At 43.9% G+C, this 25081-nt stretch overlaps 1 protein-coding gene and 1 long non-coding RNA gene across 6 annotated transcripts in view; one reads left to right on the forward strand and one right to left on the reverse strand.

Annotated features, from left to right (window-relative positions):
* Positions 1-14320: 14320 nt before the first annotated feature.
* Positions 14321-24050, reverse strand: LOC116787933. Its single transcript, XR_004357491.1, has 3 exons — positions 23450-24050; positions 16582-17367; positions 14321-15688 (listed from the first exon to the last, which is right to left on the reverse strand). It is a non-coding gene; the product is annotated as an uncharacterized LOC116787933 (long non-coding RNA).
* Positions 19783-25081, forward strand: part of PPP2R5E (protein phosphatase 2 regulatory subunit B'epsilon) — a 79843-nt gene continuing 74544 nt past the window's right edge. For 3 of the 5 annotated variants that reach the window (XM_032690044.1, XM_032690049.1, XM_032690047.1), the window contains exons 1-2: positions 19783-19940; positions 21637-21734. In XM_032690044.1, coding sequence (XP_032545935.1) covers positions 21637-21734 — 98 coding nt within the window. In that variant the 5' untranslated portion in view covers positions 19783-19940. The remainder of the gene's footprint in view (positions 19941-21636; positions 21735-25081) is intronic. The other 2 variants (XM_032690045.1, XM_032690048.1) reach the window with 1 other exon arrangement.

Genomic DNA, 25081 nt, shown 5'->3' on the forward strand with positions numbered 1-25081 from the left:
CATGGGGGTGGGGTATGGACACAGTTAATTGCACTGTCAGTTAATCAGCCAAGGTTTTGTACTCCTGAAAGAACTGACACTTTTGCCCACCTCCTAAAGCTCATCTGCATTTGTCATGGTTAATTTGGAATTACTTCTCTCCACCCCTTCAAAATGGTCTTCTGTTATTTGGTTTCTTGGTCTTTTTTGGTTGGGGGGGGAATAGCAGTGAGTTGTGTCATGGTACCTGCTTTTCTCAAGGGAGATGAGTCCTTTCCCTTTCGTCTGGGAGGTCTCTTGTCCTGTCCATGGGCTGCTGGACTCTGCAGTTCTTATCACACCAAATGGAGGGTGAAAACCAGAGAGAGAGAAGAAAAAAGGGAGGTTGGCTCCTGCTGACCCTCTGACAGGGCATCTGTCCAGGGAAGCTCTTCAATGAGGAGCTGGACCCTCTACCTTTTGAAATATATGTAAGGGCTTATTCTTGAGCTTGTTGTAAGCAGGACAGGACCTCAAATAAATTATGCAAGACATAAACACCCTTCAGGCATAAAAGCCAGTTCCTGTTTGTCTGTGAGATGAACAATTTGGCAGTGAAGCGTGTAAGAGGCAGAAGGTGTTCGCTTGCAGGGGCTGGCTGTTCTTAACTTCTGTGAGCAGTGAGGAGAGTCACTGGTTGAGCCAGTGCTGCTCCTTCTGCCCTGCAGGAACTGATGGATTTGGGGATTCCAAGTGCCATGAAAGAAAGGAAGGCAGGAGTGAGTGTGGAGATGACAGCTAAAGGTAGCAATTCAGTCTGTGAATTGCTGCTGTTACATGTTTATATACCACTCTCTTCCTTGGTTCCTTATCAGAGTTATTTGCAGATAACTTATCAACCAATTCTGAGGATCTTTGATAACTTCTTGGTTTCTGCTTCCTTTTCCTATGCCATTTTGTGACCTGGCACAGGCATGTTGGCTAATGGGAGTGGGGTTGCCTTCAGCTTGCTGTCAGGCTGTTCTGTCCAGCTGGGATTTCAACACGTGTGTTTCTTCCAGTCTTCCTCCTCATGCCTTTGGATACTTTGAAATCTGTATTTTGAAAGTTTTCTACTTTTCTGGAAATAGAATGTCAGAAAATACTATTCTATATACTCCTCCTGCAGTCTTGGCACCAGTATCTTTATGGGAATAGATTACATTTTCGATATCAATTTCAGTCTTATTCTCTCGTGCTCTGACTAAAGATTTGATGGTGCTCCAATCCCATAAAGGTGGTACTTGAGCAGCCTGTTGCCACAGGAACTCAGAACTGGCAGTGAGGAATGCTGGGAGGAGCTCAGCAGAGTTCTCAGTGCTAATTTAAAATGATCATTTTGCGAAGTCTACTAAAAGAGATGAAGAAAGAAGGTCCAGGGAACTCAAAATACACAGTAGATCACTGAAGGACTGTTGCATCCCAGTTAATATATTTGATATTACTGATTTGGTGAGTATATTGGACTGAAGCTGAAGCACAAACTCAGACCTAGAGTCCACTTTTCTGGATGTTTTTAATACAGGAATTTGTGATTACTAATGGAGTTGAGTACCTGTGAGTACAATGTATGCCAATTCTCACTACTTCAGGTCCAGATAAAAAAATACTGAATACACACACAGCAGGTCAAATAGCTGGAAGTGAATCCCTTAACTTTTACTGGGACTTCTGGAGATGAATGTCCATAAACCCAGCCCAGTGGTTCTGATTTATGTCTTTGATTTCAGCCCTGCGGATATATGAAGAATGAAGACAAAAAGGCAAACAGAACTGATAAAGTGTTTGTAACACTGCCTTGAACTGTAATTATTGCTGCCAAAAACTGTTCCCTGCTGCTGGATGTAAAGTTTGCATTCAGAGTTTCATGTTTCTTGTCTTAGAAAGAAAAATTAATTTCTTTATGTGCTTTTGTTTCTGCTTATCACATCAGACACGAGGGAGGAAGGAGTGCAGACCCTGGTTTGGTTGTTCTGGGTCTGGTGGTGCTCTGGCAGCTACTGCCCAGCTGCTCTTGCCTCTGAAAGATGTTCCTGTGTTTGTGTTTAAACAATTTAAGATGTTTTTTGGGTATCTCCCAGTGCTGCAAAGCTTCAATACTCACCAGAGCACTGTGGAGGGTAATAGTTGGTACTGAGCTGATCACCATGTCTTGGAAAAATAGAGGCTGATACACTTTGCTGGTGGGAACCCTCAAACTGATGGAGATCTCAGCCATCTAGAGAATGCAGAGTGCAGTGTTTTCTAACAGTAATTTGGGGATAATTTGAAGAAGAAAGGCTCAAGGCTTCTCTGTAACAATGATCTTGGTGAACTGTCTCAATTTAGGACTGATGCACGTGGGATCAGGAGAAATAGGGGGATGGATGTTCCTTGGATCAAGTAGGATGGTGTTTGAACTTCACACCCCAAAAATCAAAGTCTAGCTGAAGCCAATACTGGACAGCCTAATAAAAAAAAAATCAGCATTTATAAAACAATCTTGTTTTGCTAAATGAAGACACATAGTGCTGTGTGGGTCAGAAGGTATTCCTCCAGACAGCAGACTGGTAACATGGCAGGAATAAAGAGCTTGTGTAGCCTTCTAGATGTGTATGGTATTGGAGCCACAAGTAGATCAAATGATGGTTGGAATTAATTCTTATAGTTGGGTTGAATTTATTGAGTCCTAACTGTTGCAAAGAGGAGAAGCATGAAGGCAATTCAGGAATGTAAGAATAGGAGCACACAGGCATCCCACCACATGCCAAGGAATGAATAGTGGCATTTTGTTAAAACATCTTGGCTAAAATAGGCCCAAATCCTTATTTATTTTTAATAGTGTTATTATTTTAACATTTCTGTTGTGGTTTACTGCCAGGATGCCTAGACAGTGAGGGAGCTGTAACTTGGTTGTTTCGAGCTAACTCAGTGCCATGTGCAGGGGATGAGAGCTGCTCTTCCCTTTATGTGCCCACCTGCCATCCAGGACAATCTTGTTTCCCAGTTTTCACCTTACTTTTGCTCCAGATGTTCTCAGTCTGCAGGTTTATTGTATTTCATAGAAGAATTTGCTCCCATTTAATTTTTAAACTTAGAATGCCCCAAGACTGCATTTAAATGAGACATAGCTGAAGTATTTGTGGTTTCTTACAGGGATGTGTATTAGACCCATTTGCTGATTTATTATTAGACACATTTGCTAGATTTATTAACACGTCAAAGTTAGCAAATGGAGAACTATCTATTTATGCATTAATATGACAGTCTTAACTGTCCTGTCAGTAGTCTTTAAATACAACAAAAACAAGGCCTGAGACTTGATTATTGTTGACAATTTCTGTAGGTGTGGGTGTTTTTAGAGTTTTGTTGATGAAACAATTCCGAAAAGCTCCATAGTATATTGTAGAGGAAGAGTCAGCATTTTCCAGATGGCTCTATAAATAAATTTGGTAGATGCAGGAATAAGTAAAGGTATTTCGAGAGCTCCAGGCGTGTTTTTGCACATAATGTTATGGTGAGCTAACAGAGGAAATGAACTTCCTTTTGTTTGCAAAATATAAAACCCCTCAAGCTCTTAACGTTTTTTCCACACGCCAGGCGAGTGAAGCTCCTGCGCAGCTTTTCCTTGTCAGTCCCGGGTTTCCATATGTACCACAGTCAGGAACCTCGGAGGGGAAAGGCCACAGTGATCCCTACACAGCTCGTGTGGATGCAAACCAGAGCATTCTGGTGGGGCCAGAAGCCAAGGTATAGGAGAATAAAGCAATGTGTGGCTGGCCCGGAGCAGACAGTGCAGAGAGCAGCTACTGCTGTGTTTGTATTGTCTTTCCATTCTCTTTTCTATATTTTTTTAAAGATGTTTTAACTTCCTATGTAATCTGGTGTCATCTCACTACAAAAAGAGAATGTAGCTTAAGTACCACTTGAGCCAGGGGTGTGTGCCCAGGTGGCCAAGACGGCCAGTGGCATCCTGGCCTGTATCAGCAATAGTGTGGCCAGCAGGACCAGGGCAGTGACTGTCCCCCTGTGCTGGGCACTGGTGAGGCCACACCTCAAATCCTGGTTCAGTTTTGGGCCCCTCACGACAAGAAAGACATTGAGGGGCTGGAACGAGTCCAGAGAAGGGTAACGGAGCTGTGGAAGGGTCTGGAGCACAAGTCTGATGAGGAGCAGCTGAGGGAGCTGGGGCTGTTTAGGCTGGAGAAAAGGAGGCCTCGTCGCTCTCTACAACTCCCTGGAAGGTTGTAGCCAGGTGGGGGTTGGTCTCTTCTCCCAGGAAACAAGTGACAGGGTGAGAAGAGATGGCCTCAAGTTGCGCCAGTGGAGGTTTAGATTGGATATTAGGGAAAATTTTTTTCATGGAAAGTGTTGTCAGGCATTGGAACAGGAGGGATTTAAAAGATGTGTAGCTGTGGCTTGGCAGTGCTGGGTTAATGGTTGAACTCAGTGAACTTAGAGGTCTCTTCCAGCCTTAATGATTCTAGGATTCCATGATTCTCCAATATCACTGAGAATCTCCTGTATGTGTTCCCTGTCTTGCTCTTCTTGATCTCAGACAATTTGTGTTCTTTAGGCAACAGTGAACTTGACAGTTACCAGGATAATTTCCAGCTCTCTGGCTCACCACACAAGCAGTGGGACATCACCAAAGGAACAGGAAACATACTGTTTTAAAATATTTTTAATCCCCGAACGGAAAGAATGTTACTAAGTGCTCTAAAAGCGCTGTCTTGCTTGCTGATATTTTGGGGCTTCATGCAGCATATTAAGAGTGGGAAGACCAGAGCGTTGTGCCCACCTGCTCTGTTACCTGTCAGAAGGTGCAGAGGGATCAGGTGTGTGTGAACCCCTGCTGAAATGGTGGCCTGAGAGGCACTTGGTGTAGCAGAACACATGGAGGAGCTCGGAATCACTTACAAATGCAGTCAGCTATCAAAAAGGTTTTAATATGGTTGATATTAAAGCAACTATGTAAGTGGAATAGTCTAAATATATACTTGGAATAATAAACTATTGCTAATCTTCTGGAAGAAAACGGTGCTCTGTCACTCAAAGATTATTTTTCCCAGATTTCAGAGAGGATTTAATCTGCTTCTCTCTCCCCCCCCCCATTATCTCCAGTATAACTAAAATAAACCAGCTCATTTTTAAAGGTATGTGACGTAGTTATTCTAAAGGAGTGAAATTAAAACCTCTAAACTTTAGAACCCAAATGGAATCTAGGTTTCTAAACGCACAGCTTTTTTAATATAAATAATATGCATTTTGTTCCATCAGGAGGGTTCCATTATTACACATTTAATGAGAAGAATGGGCTTGAAGCCCATTAATATATATTATATCAGCTTTTAGAGAATGGTACAAAACAGCATCTCCCTTTATCTTCCCTGAGAAGCTCCTCTCTGAGCGCCACTAACTTACCTCTGAGGTGTTCCCACCTGCTCATGGTGTTTGTTGAGGCTGGAGGGACCAGTAGAGCCTAAGGTTTTCCTGCATGGATAGAGAGCTCTGTACATGCTGTACGTGGTGTTCTGGGGATAAACAGTGGATTGTCCTGCCAGAGAGCTTGTCCTTTAAGTGTGTCAAACAGGGAGTGAGTGTTGTATTTTTCATTTTACAGAGAGGGAAAGTGAGGCAAAAAGCTCCCCAGCTGCACATAAGAAATCTATGCCAGAACTGATCAGTCAGGAACTCCTGCTTCCCTTCCAGTTCCTCTGCTCATCAAGGCTGCTGCTGCTGCTTTATAATGTTTATAAAGTTCATAATGATACCAGCAGAAGTAATTTATTCTTTAAAGCTTTGAAGCCTCTGTTGAGGTCTAGAACCCCAGAGGACAGAGAGAATAGGAACAGAATAGAAATAAACCACACAAGGAAGGGGAAAGAGAGGAGGGCACCAGCAAGGCAAGTCACGGTCATCAAACCCTCACCTTTCCCCAGCCCCCTCCCAATTTTTGTCAAGCTTTTGTGGACCAGGTGGCAGGCAGGGGAATGTGCACCTGGCTTTAAAGAGTCCTTGAAAGAGAATAAAGTCATGGTTTGGTGGCTTCCTGAGAGCCCCTGGGGAGAGTGAGGGGGGGCAGCAGGGGAGAGAGCAGGAAAACGTTCATTTGGAAGTCAGACAAAGAGGTGATAGAAACTCCTCCTAGATGTGTATCAGGCAGGAGTGAGACAGGTGTAACCTGTGTGGCCTGTCCTGTGCTCCATCAGTGCTAAATTGCAAACTCAAGGGCTTCTGTAGGGATGGCAAGGGAACACTAAGGCCCCAGAGTCCTGTTTTCCTTTCCTACTGTTTTAGGAAGCCTCAGAGAGCTTGCATGGCTCCAAAATGTGCTGAAGATGCAGCGATGCCTCTGTGGGGTGACAGATAATGATGAGCCTTCAAAGGACCCAGTTGGCAAATGCTTGGAGGGAGAAGGAAAAGTCTGGATAACTGTGACCAGGGCGAGGCAGAGGGGCAGCAGCACAGCACCACCAGTGTCAAAGGCTGTTCTGGAACCTGCTGAGGTGTCGCCCCCCCTCCCGTGTTTTATGATGATGCCCTGCAATGTGATCTCTGTTTACATTTTAATAGATCCATTTAGCAAACACAGTGGTGGGATTCCTGCCAGCTCCGTTCGCCTGACGTCGTTTTCCTTGCTAATGAGCAGGAGGGGAAGGCAGGCACAGGCAAGGAGCTGCCTGTGTCAGTCCGGCAGGAGCTGGGCCTGGGGATGGGGGGAGCGGGGCTCAAGTTGGTGCTTTAGCTCAATGTCTCTCCCCCGAGCAAGGAGTTTTACCCAGCTCTGCCCTCACACCCCTTTATGCTTTGCACCTGTAAGTGCATGTCATGTTACTGGAGCACAAACTGTCCCAGGAGCTTGGCCCTGCCTTCCCTCCCACTGCCCGGTGCTCACCTCTGAGCCCTTGGCACAAATGTCATGAGGAGAACGTTTTGCACCGTTTAGAGACTCATTTGGGGAACCCCAGAGTGGGACCTGCTTGACTGAAGCTCAGGGCAGCTCAGTGGACACAGCAGTGCCTGTGACTGCTACACAGCTGCAGAAGGTGACAAAAAAATGGCTAATCACAGAGCGTGGCTCAACAGCAAGGGGGCCAGGTTGAGCCCAAGAGGTGGGATTGGTAGAGAGAAAAGTCCGGGCTGTGATCCTGTGTAGCACCAAGATAAAGCTGAATGGAGGCTTTTTACCGTGGGTGATGCTAAAGCAATCTTGTGTTTTCATTTGTTCTGTTCCTCAAAGAGCCAGAGGGGAGAGAATTAACAGAAAGGCTGAGCCGTGGATGTGGAAGAGATGGTGTGAAGTGAGAGACCAGGGACCACACAGAGGCTGTTGCCTTCTGTCCTCTGTTGTAATGACTGTGTCCTGGTGTGGATTTTATAAATTGCAGGAGCTCTTAATACCACACACACTTGGGATTCAGTGTACAGCCCATCTGTGCTTGGTTGCCATTGTACATTATAGAAGAAGAAATAATAAACCAAGTCTGTTTCATTTCACTTTATCACTTTAGTTTGATAAACCCATGGATCTCTCCTGCGGGTCTGTTTGGTTACCAACAGTTTAGCAGTGTTGTGTTTAATGCCCTAAGGGCACTGACAATCTCTTCAAAATCATCATTCTTGGAAGGCAGGACAGGTCTTAAATGCCTGTGAGCATTCACAGCCTCCATCCTGGGAAGGCTGAAGATGTTTTTTGCACTGAGTTGGGTGTGGCTGGGATGGAGTTAATTATCCCCCCAGCAGCCCTCCCAGAGCCGGGCTGTGTGTTGGTAGCTGGAAAGGTGTTGATTAACACACCACTGTTTTGGCTGCTGCTGCTGTGCAGTGCTCCACAGCATGGAGCTGCCTCTCCAACACTCCCCCCTCACCAGGAGGCTGGGGGGGTGGGCAAGAAGTTGGGAGGGGACACAGCCAGGACAGCTGACCCCAGCTGACCAAAGGGATGTTTCAAACCATATGACACCCGCTCAGCAATAAAAGCTGAGGGAAAGGAGAAGGAGGGAGAGCATTCCTTCCTTACAACGTTTCTCTTCCAGACCAACCACTACATACTGAAGAACAACTTCCCAGGAAGTGGCTGGACTTCCCCTGCTGATGGGAAGTAGAGAATAAATACTTTGTTTTCCTTTGCTTCTGTGCATGGCCTTTGCTTTTGCTTTGTTTAACTACCTTTATCTTGACCCATGAGGATTTTCCATCTTATTTTCTCCCCCTGCCTTTGTCCTGCTGGGCAGAGGAGTCACAGCATGGCTTGGTAGGCACCTGGCTTCCAGCCAGGGATCAACCCACCACAAGTAAAAAATTTAGGTTTTCCCCCAGCCATGGAAAACACTTGGAAAACATGTAAAACAAACCCTAAAACCTCCTTAAAAATCTTAATTGGGAAGCAAATTCATATATTGCCTCTGTCACCCTTGTTTACTCAATAAAATGGGAGAAAACCTCCTCCCACAAGAGCAGACCTCCCCTCTTGGGCTGCTCCCAGGTGAGAAAGGGCAGCTGTTGCCCTTTCAGAAAATTGTACAAATCCCCTGGTGTAACACTGTCTCTGAATGCTTCATAGTATTTATATTGTATTTGTATATTATAATGTTTTGTAATAAAATTTTCCTCCGGGGTGTTTGGGGTGTACCAGCACAATTCCAAGGCTTTCAGTCACCTGCATCAGTGCCAGTGTTGCACAGGGCACCTTGCTGGGGCAACTGGTAGGAGTCTCACCTCTGGGAGAAGGTGGTGGTGGTGTTGCTGTACCACTTGTACCATGAACCTGCTTCAGGCTGTGCTCACTGAAAAGGATTCCCTTAGTCCTGGGCTGCTGGAAATGAAATAATGAGGATTTCCAGAAATAAAACAGGGTTGGTCAAGCTGGCAGCTCTCACAGTGAGGCACAAATGATTTTGACTGAAAAGCCATCTCATCACTAGCTTATTGTGACAATTATACTCTCATTTTGAGGGCAGTTTCGGTGTTCTGTGAATGGAGTAGTGGTACCAGTGGCTGCATTTTACACTTACAGACCCTGTAAAAGAAGTTTACCTACTGTCATTTTCATCTGGGACTAAGAATTTCCCAATTTCTTCCCCACCCTTAGCTGATGTAGCCTGACTTAGATCTAGATTTATCTCCATAAGACAACATTTTCTTAAATTTCAACGTTGTCTAAATGTTTGGAGTAAACATGTACATTTCAGTATCTTCCCTGTGTTTGTTTTACCCTTTACCCTTTCATTCCTGTTGAAGTTTTGCATTTGTTGCTTCCTCCCTAAGGAAACAGAGAGTGAGTGCCAATATCATTTCATACCTGCAAGTTTGTAAATCCCAAGTTGGCTTGAAGTGTGCACATGTGGCAACACAGCCAGCATTAGTAATATACAAATATACACAACAGACTGAATTCTGCAGATAACTGTCCTTTCCCTAACTTATGGTGCTTTAACTGAAGTACAATATATAGTACAGCCTTGTGTGCCACTGAAACCTACTTACATCCGAGAAACAGGAAATACTAAAATTAAGATTGCATTTTCTTCACAAGAAATGACAGCTATGCATTTACTGAAGCATCATAAATATTTTCATACTCATATACACTTGTCATATGTTTAATATATTTGAGTATATTTTCATATGCTTATAAATATTTTCTTTTTTTTTTCCTCCTTAAAATCATTTCCCTGACAAAATGCAGAATGGGTCTTTTTAACTCTTTGGCCAGGAGTATTAACTTGCATTGAATTCTCCTACTTTCTTTCCCCCCCAGTTAAGAAATAGTCGCTCTTGTTAATTCAGTTTAATAATTCTCTTAAAGGCATCGTGCCTTCCTCACTCCCATAAATTCTTGGCTTTCCTTAACTTGAAAGATTAAATGTTAAAAATTCAAATACTTTAAAAAATGAAGCTATTTCCCTTAAAATGCCTGTGCTGGCCTGACCTTTCTAAATCTAGCTCTGAGGGGAAACTTGAGCTGCCAGCAGCACTGGATTGTTTCGGGACTGTGTGGATGTGGTCCACGCTGCAGGTGCATCTCTGTTGTGCTTGTTTAGTGTCTTTGTCAGAATTTTTGAGTACTTTCCATGATAAATCTACAGACAAGAAGCTCTTCTGCCCAAAGGAAGGAGCCAAAGGAGCAAGTGGCTTCTGCAGCCACTTCCCTGTTCACTTGGTTGCCTTGATGGCAGCACGTCAGGGAAGCACCAACTGCTCTGAGCGGATGCCGGAGGGATTTGGTGAGGACCAAAAGAGCCACTTGTGTAACCAAGGAGGGGAGCAACTACCAATGCAATGGCTGAGGAAGACGCCAGAACTGTTAGTAGAGAATCTCCACATGGAGTTCAGTGTGACCCTAAGCAAGAACACTCTGGGTTTCACCTTCCAGAGGAGAACCAGATGCTCCATCTGGAAAGAAAAGAAGATACATTATCATTTAAACAACTGCTCCAGAGATATCTTAATGTCACGGCCTCCTGCTGTTTATTGCCACCCTGGGAGAGGGTCAGCACTCACTGCATAAGGAACTGCAGGAAAGGTAACACCTCAGATTTGGCTTTCAGAAGACATCTGTCTGTGCTCATGGTGAATTTTCCATTTGTTTAGCTCAGGTGTATCATTTACCAATTTTCAGGAAAGATCTGCAGTAAGTTTGTGCACCCTGGGACATGGGAGTGACCAGAAGCTACTAATGGACAATATAAGGGGCAGTTCTTTCCTCCTCAGAATGATGCATAAATACCCTGAAGGTTTTTAACTTGCATTTGTAACACAGATGAAAGCAGCAGGAACAAAATATATACTTAAATACATACTTATATGTTTCATAACTGTTTTAAAAAGGCATTAAAGAACAATAAAGTTAAGGGAGAAAATGGTTCTGAGAAAGAAAAAAGAAATCAGCAATTCACAGGAAGAGGAGAACAAGGAGGTGGTAGAAACTTGCCTGATAAATTGTGTATGACATAGTGAGGCACTGAGTGGTGTGATTTTATAGTCTTGTACATGTATGTTTGACTATGCTATTTTTGCCCCAATTTCCTCATAGGTTAAAAGCTGCAAAGAAATCATTCTAAGCTAAAAAGAATGGAGAAATGGCTGGTATTTCTAGAGGAGAGGTATTTTCCACTTACTGGGAAGGTCTGAGAATTCTGCTTGCAACACCATTGGCCCTGGTTCCTCTCTCTTGTTTATATTTTGAATTTTCAAGTCACATACTGAATTATGCCAAGTGACAGAAGGGAAAATGTCTGCATGGAGCAGAGTCATTGATCCCACAGGGAATTGGCTTCCTTGGCATATCAGTGTTTTCAGTGACCCTCTGAGTGAGAAACAGAAAGAGGAATGATGAGCCAGATTTTCAGACAGGCACACACAATTAAACACATTTGAATGTGCCTTATTTGCTCTCGTAGGGAGTTGTGTTTCTCTCCTGAACAGTTTGAGGCTTCTGTAGCCTTCTTTAATAATCACACAGGTTGCTTCCCTCTGGAAGGGCTGGATCAGCTGGACCTTGCTGTCCTTCTTTGTAGCCGTGGCGTAGCCCCTGCCTGGGTAGGATATATTTTGGGCAGCTATGAGGCACACATAGCAGTTATGGGGGGGGGGAAACATGAGCTAGATGTGGGATATACATGTGATGCAAGATCGTGTATGAGTAGGGAGCAAGAAGGTGAGAGGCTGAGTGTGTTCACTAAAGGCTTCTGGCAGTGTGTGTTCTAGGCTGTGACTCCAATTAGCATTTTCTGCCACTTAAGATTTGCAGGGCTGTACACATGGGCCATTGCTTCTGAATACAGCAAAGATCAACAGAAGATAAATATGGTATCACAGAATCATAGAATGGTCTGTGTTGGAAGGGACCTTAAAGATCATCTCATTCCAATCCCCTGCTGTGGGGAGGGGCAGCTTCCACTAGAACAGGTTGCTCCATCCAACCTGGCCTTGGACACTTCCAGGGATGGGGCATCCACAGCTTCTCTGGGCAACCTGTGCCAGTGCCTCGCCACCCTCACAGTCAAGAATCTTTTTCCTAATATCCAATTTAAACCTACTCTCTTTCAGTTTGAAGCCATTCCCCCTTGTCCTGTCACTACATGCCCTTGTAATAAGTCCTTCTCCAGCTTTTGTGTAGGCTCCTTTCAGGTACTGGAAGGTTTACACTTGAATCCAGTGTTCTTGGTGAGGAATAACTGATTTTGGATGCCTCATTTGACCCTTGGCATCATTCATGGCGATTTTACTCAAACCCACTTGTGCAGAACCATAATTTTTTGTACAGATGGAAAAGTATTAGGAAAAATTACTTCACTGAAAGGGTTGTCAGGCACTGGAACAGGCTGCCCAGGGAAGTGGTTGAGTCACCATCCCTGGATGTGCTCAAAAAAATGTGTGGATGTGGCACTTGGGGACTTGGGTTAGTGGTGGGCTTGGCAGTGCTGGGTTAAAGGTTGCACTTGATGATCTTAGAGGTCTTTTCCAACCTAAATGATTCTGTGATTCTGAGTTCATCTGGTTTTGTAGTACAAGGGCTTATATTGTTGTCCATCTTCCCAGATGAGAAGGGAAGTCTACATGCATAAACAGGTGTGTCCTACTGTAGCAGGCAAAATGGTTCACAGATGCTTTTGCTGAGTTTGAAAAACTCCGTGGAAAAGCCAAAGAGGCACCGCTGGGGGAAATAAAATGCAAAAAAAAAAAGGACAAGAAACAGATACAGCTTTGTGGTTCATACTTTATTTACAAACACCTCTGAGGGGGTCAGCACAAGCAGTTTTAAAATCTTTCTTCTGGATTAAAGAACCAAACCAAGATCAGGAATATTGCAACTCGCAAAATATAATGAATTATTGGCTGAGTTCCATGACTGCAGGAAATCCACCTGATTTCAGTGCCCATCCTTCTGTGGCCAGGAAATATAATAATATAAAGCAAATGGAAACTCGTCTCTGTATAAGAGAAAATGTTGATAGTTTTTTTTCTGTAATATTGATTTTTTTCTGAGCACAAGCTTTTGTAAAAAAAGCATCTCAAGAAAGTCTTTGGCTGTGTACACCAGTCAATGACACTTAGTCCCATTAGTGGGAAAATGGACATAACCACCGAGGGAGTCTCTCTTCAAGGAAACAGAAGCAGCTGCTGGAAGACAGGATGAACAGTCTCATCTCTGACTCCACCTAGTTAGAGATTTTGACCAACAGTGTGTTCTGTTCAGCCACAGAAATACCTGACCAAGAGGATGCTGCCCTTATGCGATGTTACACAAAAAATATCATCACTGTGAAGAGAATGCTGGCCAGAGACCTGTAAAATCTCTGGTTTCAAAGTTCCTGCCTCCTGGGTCGCTCTGAAATGACCAAATAGTGAATGAAAGGGCAGGAAGGCTAATGAGGAAGTGACTGAGCGCAATGGGCACGGTAGAAAATGTCTTAAAATATAATGAAATTGGGCTTAATAGCAGATGGTTAAAAAAAAAAACCCACCAATGAATTGTAAACGAAATTGGAAGTGTAAGAAACTTTGATTTAGGAAACAATACAGACTTCATGGGTTTTGGAGTGTGATCAGTCTACTGAATCCTTAATGGAAATATGCACTCGAGAGCCACTGGAAGCTTTCTGCGTTGGTGTGATGGAGGAAAATATCCCATGATTAACTGTGTATTGGGTTTGCATGACCAGTGAGGTTCTGGCTGATGAAGGCACACCAGGATAGCTAATGCTAGACCAGCTTGGACTCAGCCTTTTTGTAACAAGTATATTTGGAGCAGAAACATCAGAAGTTTCTTAGTTCTTCAGAAATATTTCCTGGAATTGATGATCTTGGAGGTATTTTCCAACCTTATTGATTCTATGATTCTAAACAAATGGCAGCATTTTTAGGGCCTCTGAATGCAACAGAACAGACATGTAGCCCATTGAGGATCATCTGTGCCAAGAGGTTAGCACACAAGTTCTAGAATGCAGGTGGTCTTTCAAAAGCCTTCTCCTTTGACGCTTAATACTCTGAACATGTGATGAAAAGCCTGTTACTCAGTGGAGGAAAGTTTTAAACAAGAAAAGATGAAGCCCACTCCCAAACTGCCTTTCTCTCAGGACGCATCCTCAACAGTGTTTTTAAGACCTAATAGAGGCTATTTGCTTGGACTTGCAGCCAAAATAACTCCCTTGTTGCTTCCTTTTAGGAAATGAAATGAGATGGAAAAGGGTTCCTGAACACATACACACACACAGGGTCAAGTCTCAGGCTGGGAACAGGTTGCCCAGAGAAGCTGTGGATGCCACATCCCTGGAAGTGTTCAAGGCCAGGCTGGATGGAGCTCTGAGCAACCCGGGATAGTGGAAGGTGTCCCTGCCCACGGCAGAAGGTTGGAACTGGATGGTCTTTAAGGTGCCTTCCAACCCAAACTATTCTATGATTCTGTGATTGCTGCTAATCCACCTGGACATTGAAGTGCCTTTGATTCCAGACACAGGGTAAGCACAGACACACCAGTGAACTGTTGCTGCAGGGAACCAGGATAAGACATATGTCTGTGGCACATGTCTCCTGAGTGTTACCTGAGGTGTAGAAAATACACATCACCTCCTGCAGATTCTGCCAGAATCCTGAGCAGGGACTGTCTCTGAGCATTAAGGAAAAATCCAGTCAATTCTAAGAAATACCATCTCTCTCCAGAAGATACTTAATCACAGGGGACAAAAAACCATACACAGATTCTAACAAGGAGAGGTATTACACAAAGGACCTTGAGGTTGATGAACAAGGACCTGCAGGTGAAAGCTGCTACCAGTCCTCCTGCAACTTTGTGTGGATCAGCAATTTAAGGTATCCCCCACTGTACATCCAGTCCAAAAAGCAAGGGGGTCTGAGCTACAAAGAGTCACCACGTAGGACTGATTTGGGCTAAACCACTTTGTGGTTAGATCCACGCTGTCACCTTCAAGAATTATACTGGGTTTGGATTTCCAGAAATAAGTCTGTTGCATGGGAAATGTGATCCACCCTATTCCACACAGTTTGTCAAAGCAGCAGCCATCTGCTGGGGTTTATAGAAGGCTGAGGAACACAGGATGTTTACTTTCATTCAGATGTGCCGTGGATGTGCCTTGTATGAGCAGACTTGTCACAATCCTAATGAAACAACTGGGACGTTGAGCTCAAGAGAAAAGCTTGTTTCAGGGAGTAAAATTAAACTTGAACAAGACAGAAAGCATTACAAATATACATGCACACATGCATATACATAATCATTTAAGTAAAGGTCAGCAGAAAACAGGCCAGACAGAAGTGCCAACAAATACAGTACCAACTTGGAGACTAAATTAAATGCTTTCCAAGGTGTTTTACTGAAACCACTCCCAAGAGAAAGAATCTACAAAAGGAAAGATAAGGAAGGGTCCAGCTGCAAAATAAAGCTACATGGCAAAATTACGAGATTAATTCAGATAAATGCTCCAAAAAGGGATTTGGGATTAATGACGGAACTGAAACATGGGTGTGCACAATGTGAATCTGAGACTTCTGAAGATGAGACAGAGGCATTTCCCTTATCAGTGGCAGTGATCACCAAGGCCTGTAAGAGGCTCGAGAGGGAACTGGGCTCAGGTGTCTTCAACTGCAGGAAAATGTCATCCACAATGAGAGTAACTTCAAGCTGCTGTGAATGTTGGCCACAAAGGGGAAAAATTTCCATGAGAGTCCAGAGGATGCAAGCAGAATTCTGCAAATGCTGAAAGAGAGCAAATCCAAGAAGTAACCAAAGATGCAGATGGAGACACTGGCAACAGCATTAGCAGCAGCTAAGGTTGTTTTTGCCAACAAAGGAAAAAGTTAAGTACAGTAAATCAAATAAAATTAAACATGCAGCAGCAATAGATGCCCTACTTTTTTTTCCTGCAAATGTCTTTTGCCATTTCTTTTTTTCCCAGGAGGTAATGAGGATTTTTTGTAAATCTCAGTTGAAAGCAGAGAACCTTACTTGTATTTCTGTCTAATGGCTTGAATAAGTAGACAACACTTCAGACGGCAAATATTTTTGCAAACTAAACTAAAATCAAGAATTCTGCATACATGGCATTCTGGTTGAAATATCCTGCAGATGATAACCAGCAGGACTAACACTACTGGCAATTTCCTTGAAGAAACCATTTGAATGGGACGATAGGCAACGGCACCGTATGACAGCTTTGGGGTGTCTATTTGTTAGGATTCTGCCAATTTGTTAAAAGCAGAGCACTGAGTTGCAGTGGGGAGCAGGAGGAGAGTTAAATTGCTTACACAGATGTATCAAAACAGTTTGCTGAGTTGCAATGCTACCAGGAATTATGAAAAAAACCCCTCGAAGCGTATTCACTGTCGTGTATCAGAATGGTGGTGTGTAGCTTCCTGTAACATCCCAAAGAAAAATAGCTGGATCACACTGGGAAAAGGCCTGAGGTGGGTTTCAGTGGGGGTGGAATTACATTTGGTGCAATCAGAACAGTCTGAATGTCACAGAATGAAATTCTGGATCAAAAACAGTGTACTTTGGAAGAAAGTTTAGTAACTCAGAAAGGATGTTTTATGTAGAAGATGAAGAAAATCTATTTTCACATTTTCCAGGATGTGACTTACATCATATTTTAAGATCTCAAATGAAGCTGCAGTGAGTTTTCAAGAAGGAACTCAAGACAATAATATGAATTTGACCTAGGTATAAATCAGAGAAAAGAAAAAAAATTACATTTTAAAATTGTACTCAAGCAGGCATTGAACAGCATTGCCCTGGAGTATCTCACACTCATGCAATGAGATCGTGATAAAATTTCAAGAACTAAACTCTACAAAGATAATGGAACTAAAAAAAACCATCTCAAGAGCCCATGATTAAAAGCCAGTAACTGCAAGAAACTGTAATTATTCTGAAACAAACTTGCAGGGAAGAGTTTGTCTGAAGGGCTCTTGTTAGCCATTTGTGTACTAAAAGCTTTCAATATCAGCATTTCACTGTCTAGTGTATTTTTGATGGACTTTAACATGTGAAGTACAGGTGCACACCTACAGAACTGCAGCTAGAGATGAATCTGCTCCGAGGTAGGAGCTCGCCTAGAAAGACACATATTAGAACTAAACATGACTCAGAAGCACACAATTCTCTCAAATATTTATTTATTTATTTATTTATATTTGAGCTGAAATGGCTCAAGTGGGAGCCACAATTTCTGTGAACGTACTAAATATAGCTTAAGATGAATTTTCCAGGAGCGTCCTATGGCGCCGCTTGGTGCCTTAGCAAATCGTGGGTTTAACTTCTCCTTGTGCCTTCTTAGAAATGAAAATCTCAGTTCTGGCTTTGATCAGCTCTCATTGAAGTCTTGGCTGTTGATTCTTGCTACAAATTCTTGCAGGTCCTACCTGACACTGGATAATGCTGAAAATTCTCTAAGTGTGGGGGCTGGACAGCATGTCAAAGAAGCCATCTAATAATGATAATATGCCAAGTATTATCATATCACACATTTTATATTGGCTCAAATTATTCTGTATTTACTGAGATATCTTACCCTAAATCTGGAGTCTAGACTTCTCTATAAAACTGATTTTTTAAGTTGATAGTGGTGCATTTTTATTTAGTGGTAAATAAGCTTCTACAGTCATTAATATATTGCATATGTAATGTATGTTGCAATTATGTTAAAGTACAAGGACAATTTAATCTCCTTGATGCCCTTGAGCATCTGTTTTTTAAAATTTTCTTTTACTGATCCTGTTCACACTTTTTGCCTTCATAACAGGATGTAAGAGGTTGTAATATTCCATCTTGCCAGAGAACACAAGAACAAATAACACAAAGCAGTTTTGATAAATAAGTCACTCGTTCGCCCATCTCCATGACATCGAAGATCTTGACAAACCTCTAGCAAATTCAGCATGAAGTTTTTTCTTCTGACCTCAAGATCCCAAGTGTATTAATCCTCTTCTTTTGTGAGAATTGTACCCAGCCATCTTATTTTTTGGCTTTCTCTGTATTCTCTAAATACAGTCCATACCAAATTACCCAGCATTAAAGATAAGGAAGGATTCACAATGGATTTGTACAATGGTATGATGACATTTCCTGTTTTATTTGCTATTCCTGTCCTAACCTTGGCATCATCTTCTCTTTCTGCCATGAGGTGCTGGAGAGGCTTTAATGCCATTCCCTCTCGGAATTTCCTAAAAATCAGTTCTATCAGTGCTCCTTTAAAGTGAGACAACCTCATCTCTTCAACCAAGTTTTTCAACTTCTAGCACTTCCAGCACTTGCACAGAACACCAGTTTTGTTCCTGTTCCAGTCATCTATTTTTGTGTGGTCTGCTTAGTCAGGAGATTATTTAGGTGTTTCTTTACTATTTTCTGTCTAAATCTAATCAATTTCTGTCTTTTTCTAAGATTTATAGCTTTTGGTTTTCAACTCCAGTTCCTCTCTCATGTGAAGTTCTTTCTTACTAGCCATTTATAGGGCATCTGTAATTCTTTTACAGGGTCATGACAGAACTACAACCCCTTATTCATGTAATTATCTCAGTGGCAAAATTATCATATTTGTTTAACCCTGATAGTAGATCTGGGAAGGCTTTAGAAAATGCTCTTATAACCTTTCTTTTCCTGTCCTTCCCATTTTGGCAGTATTCATACATATTCATTCATTTGTACTGCAAAATCTGGAACCCATTAAAACTTATATTTTAAACTTGTTTGAATGCTGTTAGACACCCTCTGATGTTAAGCATTCCCTACAATGCTGAGCTTAGCTAATGACTACAGAAGACTTTCCCTTGCCATAATTTGAAAACTTAAAAAGTATCCAATAGGTTAAAGTTGTACCATGAGACAGAGATAAAGCAGGTTGAAAAATACAACACGAATACTTGCTTGTTCTCTTTCATAACAAAGGGAACAAGATATCTCTGTCTCAGCCTACTCCAGCCTCAGGGACTCTGAACTTGGGGAAAATCCCAAGAGTTTTATCAACTGCTATAACCATGAGAGAGGCACCAAGCTTGGGAGGGAGCTGGTAGGTGCCTCACTGGAGATGTGGGAAGTGCTGCAGTTCACACACTTAAAGCACTGCTGGGCACCTTCAACACACACAGGTATTTTTTACTCAGTAGCTCTTTTCAAGGTGTGATGTTGTAGATAGGAACTTGGGCCTCAGTAAAACGTGCTCACATGAAGAGGATGGTTTTATAGCACTGTATATACCGGCTTGTAACACATTAAATGCAGAGATAACAGAGGAGACTTAGAATCACAGAATCATAGAATGGTTTGGGTTGGAAGGGACTTTAAAGATCATCTCATTCCAACTTGCAGGGACACCTTCCACTAGACCAGGTTGCTCCAAGCCCCATCCAACCTGGCCTTGAACACTTCCAGGGATGGGGCAGCCACAGCTTCTCTGGGCAACCTGTGCCAGTGCCTCACTGCCCTCACAGCAAAGAACTTCCTCCTAATACACAATCTAAACCCTCTTTCAATTTGAAGCCTTTCCCCCTTGTCATGTCACTCCATTCTCTTGTAAAAAGTCGCTCCCCATCTTTCTTGCAGACTCCCTTCAGCTGCTGGAAGGAGGCTTGATCACAAAGCAAAGGAACAGAAGCAGAGCTCGTTTCACCTGGGACTCAGAAACACCCCAGTGGCACAGGGGGACCACGTAACACACGTGGCTGTGTTTCCAGGCAGCTTCAGGCACCAGAGGCAGCCCTGCGGGCACTGCCCCGGGAGAGACGGGGGAGCACTAGAACCTTCTGAGGCAGGTGGGGGGGTGACAGCTGGGGAGTGACAGTTGGGGAGGGCAGGGACAGTTGGGGAGGGCAGGGACAGTTGGGGAGGGCAGGTTGGCTGAGGAGGGCACTGCAAAGCCCAAGGAAGGCGGAGGTAAACAGGTGGCAAAGGAAATCGAACAGAAAATTCAGAAAACTTGGCTTAAAGGAGTGCCTGGGGCCTGAAGGCAAGTTAAGACACCGGGGGAGGGGAGCAAAGTAGGAACAAAACCGTGAATTGGGAATCAGTGAGAGCAGTGTGGTGCTGGGAGGAGGCAGCTCTCCAGCTGCCGAGCAAGCTCCTACTTATCTTGCCATGTTGACTAGAGAAACAGACTTCAAATGACGCAGTGTCTATAAACAGAGAGGAAGAATTAGTTCCCATTCTGGTAGTTGTGTCTATGACCCTAAAACGCTCACCCCCCTCCGTCCCCAGCCAGGAATTCAGTTCCTGAGGGCACTGACAGTGTTATCACAGAGCTGATTCGAGGAGGAGCGGGAGGCGAGGAGGAACAAGCACTTGGTTATTATGGCAGAAACTTGGTACAGCGATTACGAACGTCGCCCAAAAGCCGGACATGCCACTCCTCCCCAAAATGTAGAACGTATGAATCAGGAGTCAAGTGCAGGGTAAACAGGCTAAGTAGAAACGCTTTCTTGTTACGTGTGAATTTCATTCAAAAGTAAACAAAAAAAAAATCACAGATTGTGCCGTTTCAATCACGCTGATGGAGCAGGACAGTTACTTTGATGTGGTGTTCCACCGTGTTCATTTTTGTTAAAAGATGTATCGGAAAAGCCTTGTTCACATGCTGGTTTGCCTCTTCAAACAGCTCTGCTGCTTCCTCCATAATGCTTTCTCTTTCTGGTCTTTTTCTTGCCGGTCTGAATAATTAGTTCTCTGGGGAGAGCAAGTCTTTTCTTGCTTACTAGTATTGGAACAGGGAATATCTGAACTAATCCCATGGTACCCCCGATAATGCTCCTTTTGACATATCGGAGATCCTTTATAGAGCATTATGTGACCCCTCCTGTAGACAAATACATGTCAGATGTGCCATGTGAGACATTTACAAGCTCCAGCTAGGTCCATTTATGTTTATCACTCAATGGAGCAGGACTTCCACGGGGGTATCTCCGTAGCAATCTCGTTTGATAAGCTGCTATGTAGAGAGCAGAATGCCAATGTGGATGAGAGCTCCGTACTCCTGCCTGGGTGGTCAGAACAGATGGTCTATAGTGGAACTTCAACCACACAAAAAAAAATAGTGAAGTGGCACAAATCTGAGTCACTGGTACAAAAATCTCTGTTTTGGAGGACTCTTGACTGCTGTTCTGACTGGGTGCTAAAAAGCACAGTGCCGAACTGGCAAGGAGCTAGCCCTGAAAATTCCTCTCCTGCCATTTTTTAAAAAGCCCTTTTGTAGGGGAGTAAGGCAGTGCCACTTATAAAAAGGATAGGCTTGTCTTGTACCTTTGACAGCAGTGGACAAACACTGATCAAAAGAACTTATTACTGCTTGTAAATCTCCAGGAAGGGCTGCAGGTACTGACTGTGCCTATATTTTCATATATATGCCCACACACTTGTACGGGAGATGTTGGTCATGTGAACTTTATCTGATGAAAGTCAATTTTTATTCTTGCAAATTGGTATTTATACAAACACATATATAAACATATACAGATACACATCTATGTAAAACACCTGTAGTACTTAGTTCTTCTCCATCTCTGCTTGGAATTCACTTATCCATTTTTTTAAAAGTAACAATTTTTACAAAATGCAGACTAAACAGAGAACAGGAGAAGGACAAGTGCCCCTTCAAAATACCAGCAGTTTTACATTCATATCTTATATCATGCTCTTAAATCTTCTCACAGATGAGGACTTCACAGATTAAAGGAGGAAAAAGAAAGCGATCTGGAAATAAGTGGGAAGCCTACTCTGCAAAATCTGATGGCCGAGCGAAACAGAAAAGGTAAGATTTCTGTTTATTCACTGATAAAGCCTGTATTTGTCTCGAATTGTTACCATCCAAACATCACCTGATATAAAACACATCATAAAAGCGCTTTACACAAGCGAAATGGACCAAACATACCACATGATGACCATCTAAGAAATAAACTAGCTGAATGCATTATTTACCAGCTTGTTCAGCTGTACTGAAGAACTAATTCGATAGCTGTTATACAAAGGCAGAACGAGGAGTAAAAACCTCTGTGTGCACAGGACTTGGACAACAGTGTTGGTTTTTATCCCTTCTATGGCACTTATTTTAATAGATACCTACATCACAGGCTTCAATTTTAGATTTTTAGTGTTTTACAAAGATGGATTTCTTCTCATACTGGGAAGACTGAAGTACAATCATGTAAAATGACTTGCTCAACTGCACCTAAAGTGCCAGTGTAGCCATCAGGCTGTGCTAGAACTTCCTTTCTGCAGAGTATGCTGGCAATAACTTTCCGAGCTGCTCATTGCACTGTTCAGATCAAAAGCAGCATACAGGACAGTGACCAAAACTGAGAATGAAAGTATGTCACTGACAAACACAACTAACAGAATTAAGTGCATGTAACAGCAAAACATGTTTGTCTGCAGGTTCTGTCCCTCACTGATGGGAAGCTACACTGTTTCTATCATATTTTACCTTATATTGGTATAACAGCACCCTCTCCTTGACCTACATTCTTTGTTATCAATCCTTGCTTACAGTTACATTTTTTTAGCTGCTTTAGTTTAAGTGAATTTCAAGTTTAAAATATTTACAAATATGTACAAATCTCTCTTCTAAATTTAGTTACACAACCTTTCTGTAACTGTGGCACAGTTCAATCTAAGTTTTGCTTTTTCAAATACAATTCTTGCGAGAAATGCAGTCAATTTACAAAGGATGACAAATTCTACAGTTTTCCGACTTAACATCATGTGGAATTTTATTTCAAAATGTGTTTTGACTGCTTGATTATCCAGCATTAAAAATGAGGGCATAGCATTAGGGCTGCTGCAGGAAGTAATTTCTCAAGTAGCATTACTGTCTACTTGAGGGAGAAATAACTGGCTTGGTAGGTCAGCAGAAATGGATGCGGGGGTAAGACAGGTCAGCAAGATTGTGGATAGATCAGACTGACTCCAAAGTATTTGTATTGGCACATGTACACAGGAACGTGGTCTGTGACAGGCAGGACAGCAGATGTTGAGGCCTCAATTGTAGCAGTGTCCAGTCTTGGGTGCTACAGTTCAAAAAAAGATGTGAATGATTTTGAGACAACACAGAGCCAAGAAATAAGCACCTTAAGAGGTTTAAAACTGTGTCACACAATGAATGATTGAAATGAACTGAAAACGCTTTGGCTATGGGTAAAAAAATTTAGGGGAGGCCTATTTCTTAACATATGAAGAGGCATTTTGAGAGATGAGAGGCAAAACTGCTCACATCCATTAGTTATACTTCAGTAGCCGTGAGCTTTTAACTAGTGTTCCAGGTTCCTCAACGTGAACTGGACCAGGGAACTTAGCTGCCTGAAAATTAGCAATTTTGAAAGTAGTTTGACAACAGCTTACATCACTTTAAATCGAGTCTGACACAGTCCCACACCCTCCGTTATGCCAAAAGCTGAGTCAAGAAGCTGAGTGGGACAACAACTAGGTATCCTTCGCAGGATTAGTAATGTTGAGAGGGTTCTGTACCTGCACTAAAAGGAGGGATGTGACTGATCCACCAAAGCAACCAGCTCTCAAAGTACCCTTGAGCTCATTTCCTAAAAAAAAAAAAAAGACTGTACCTCAGAGGGATTTGGTGATATCAACGCAGGAAGGCTGCTGCTCATATAAGTCACCTTTTTTTTTCTGCCAGAAATATAGGAGAAATAGTGGAGAGTATTTTCAAACGTAATAGCCATATGAACACCATTACAGAATCACAGAATCAATTATGCTGGAAAAGAACCTCTGAGATCATCCTCTGAGTCTAACCTATGACCCAACATCACCGTGTTAACACCACCTGAGTGCCAGGTCCAGTCTTTCCTTAAACACCTCCAGGGATGGTGACTCCACCACCGCCTTAGGCAGCCCATTCCAATGTCTAATCACCCCTTCTGTGAAGAAATGCTTCCTAATGTCCAACCTAAACCTCACCTGCTGCAGCTTAAGACTGTCCTCTTGTCCTGTCACTTGTTACCTGTCAACTCTCACCTGGCTACATCCTCCTTTGTAGAGAGCAATAAGGTTCCCCCCCGAGCCTCCTTTTCTCCATGCTTAACAATTCCAGCTCCCTCAGCCGCAACTCAAAGACATGTTCTCCAGTCCCTTCACCAGCTCCATTGCCCTATAGCCGTTTGCTGTATTTTGAGGAAAACAAACAAACAAACCAACCAGGACCCAAAACAAAACCAGCAAACACCAAAGCCATCGGGTAGATAAGTTTAAACAAAAATTTATGACATTTAACCATACTATCTACAAGCAGCCGTTGTGCTGGTCCCTGGTTCCGAGTATATAAAAATACACTTAAGGGGGGGAAAAAAAAATAAAAAAGGGTGGTGCAGACAGCGATCACACACTGGGCTAAGAAACCCAAGGGTGCAGAGAGGAGAGGGAGGGTGCAACCGCTGCTTCCCACTGCAGACAAAGAGGGAATTGCGGCCGTGCCCGCAGCGGGTCCCTCCGGCCGGACCCGGCGCGGCCCCTCGCCCGCTGCCCTCCCCGGGAAGGGGCTCTGCGCCCTGCGAGGGGCTCCGACGGGGGGCTTTACCTCAGCCTTAGCGGGGTTTTCCCTCAGCAGCGCCGGGTTTTACCGCTCAGCCGAGGGGGCCCCGCCGCTCCCCCGGGCGAAGGATGCGAGGGACCCGCAGGATGCGGCGGATCCGCGGGGCTGCGGGAGCGGCGGGGCCGCGCCGCTGCCGGGGGAGGGGGCGGCCCTTTCCCGGCGGTCCCGGCGGCCAAGGCGGCTCCGGGCGCCACTGAGGCGGCGCGTCCCGGCGGCGGCTCCGGTGGGCGGTCGGGGGCGGTCCGCGGGCGGGGGGCGGTGGCAGCAGCGCGCTCGGTTGTGAGCGAGCGAGTGTGTGCGAGCGAGTGCCATGGCCGGAGCCCGCTGAGAGCCACAATAGGACCGCGACCCCGACGCCCACCGGGACCCTCCACTCGCTCTTCTCCCCCCCGCACCAGCGCCGCCGGCGGAACCCGCGCTCCCCGCCCTGCCCGGCACTGCCCCCCCCTCTCCGCGCCCGCCGCTCCCCCTCGACTCGGCTCGGCTCGGCTGTGCTCGGCGGCTCCCCCCCCCCCAACACCACCCCGCCTCGCAGGGCCCTTCTCCGGGAA

This window comes from Chiroxiphia lanceolata, chromosome 6 (assembly GCF_009829145.1).
Source record: "Chiroxiphia lanceolata isolate bChiLan1 chromosome 6, bChiLan1.pri, whole genome shotgun sequence".
NCBI classification, from domain to species: domain Eukaryota; kingdom Metazoa; phylum Chordata; class Aves; order Passeriformes; family Pipridae; genus Chiroxiphia; species Chiroxiphia lanceolata.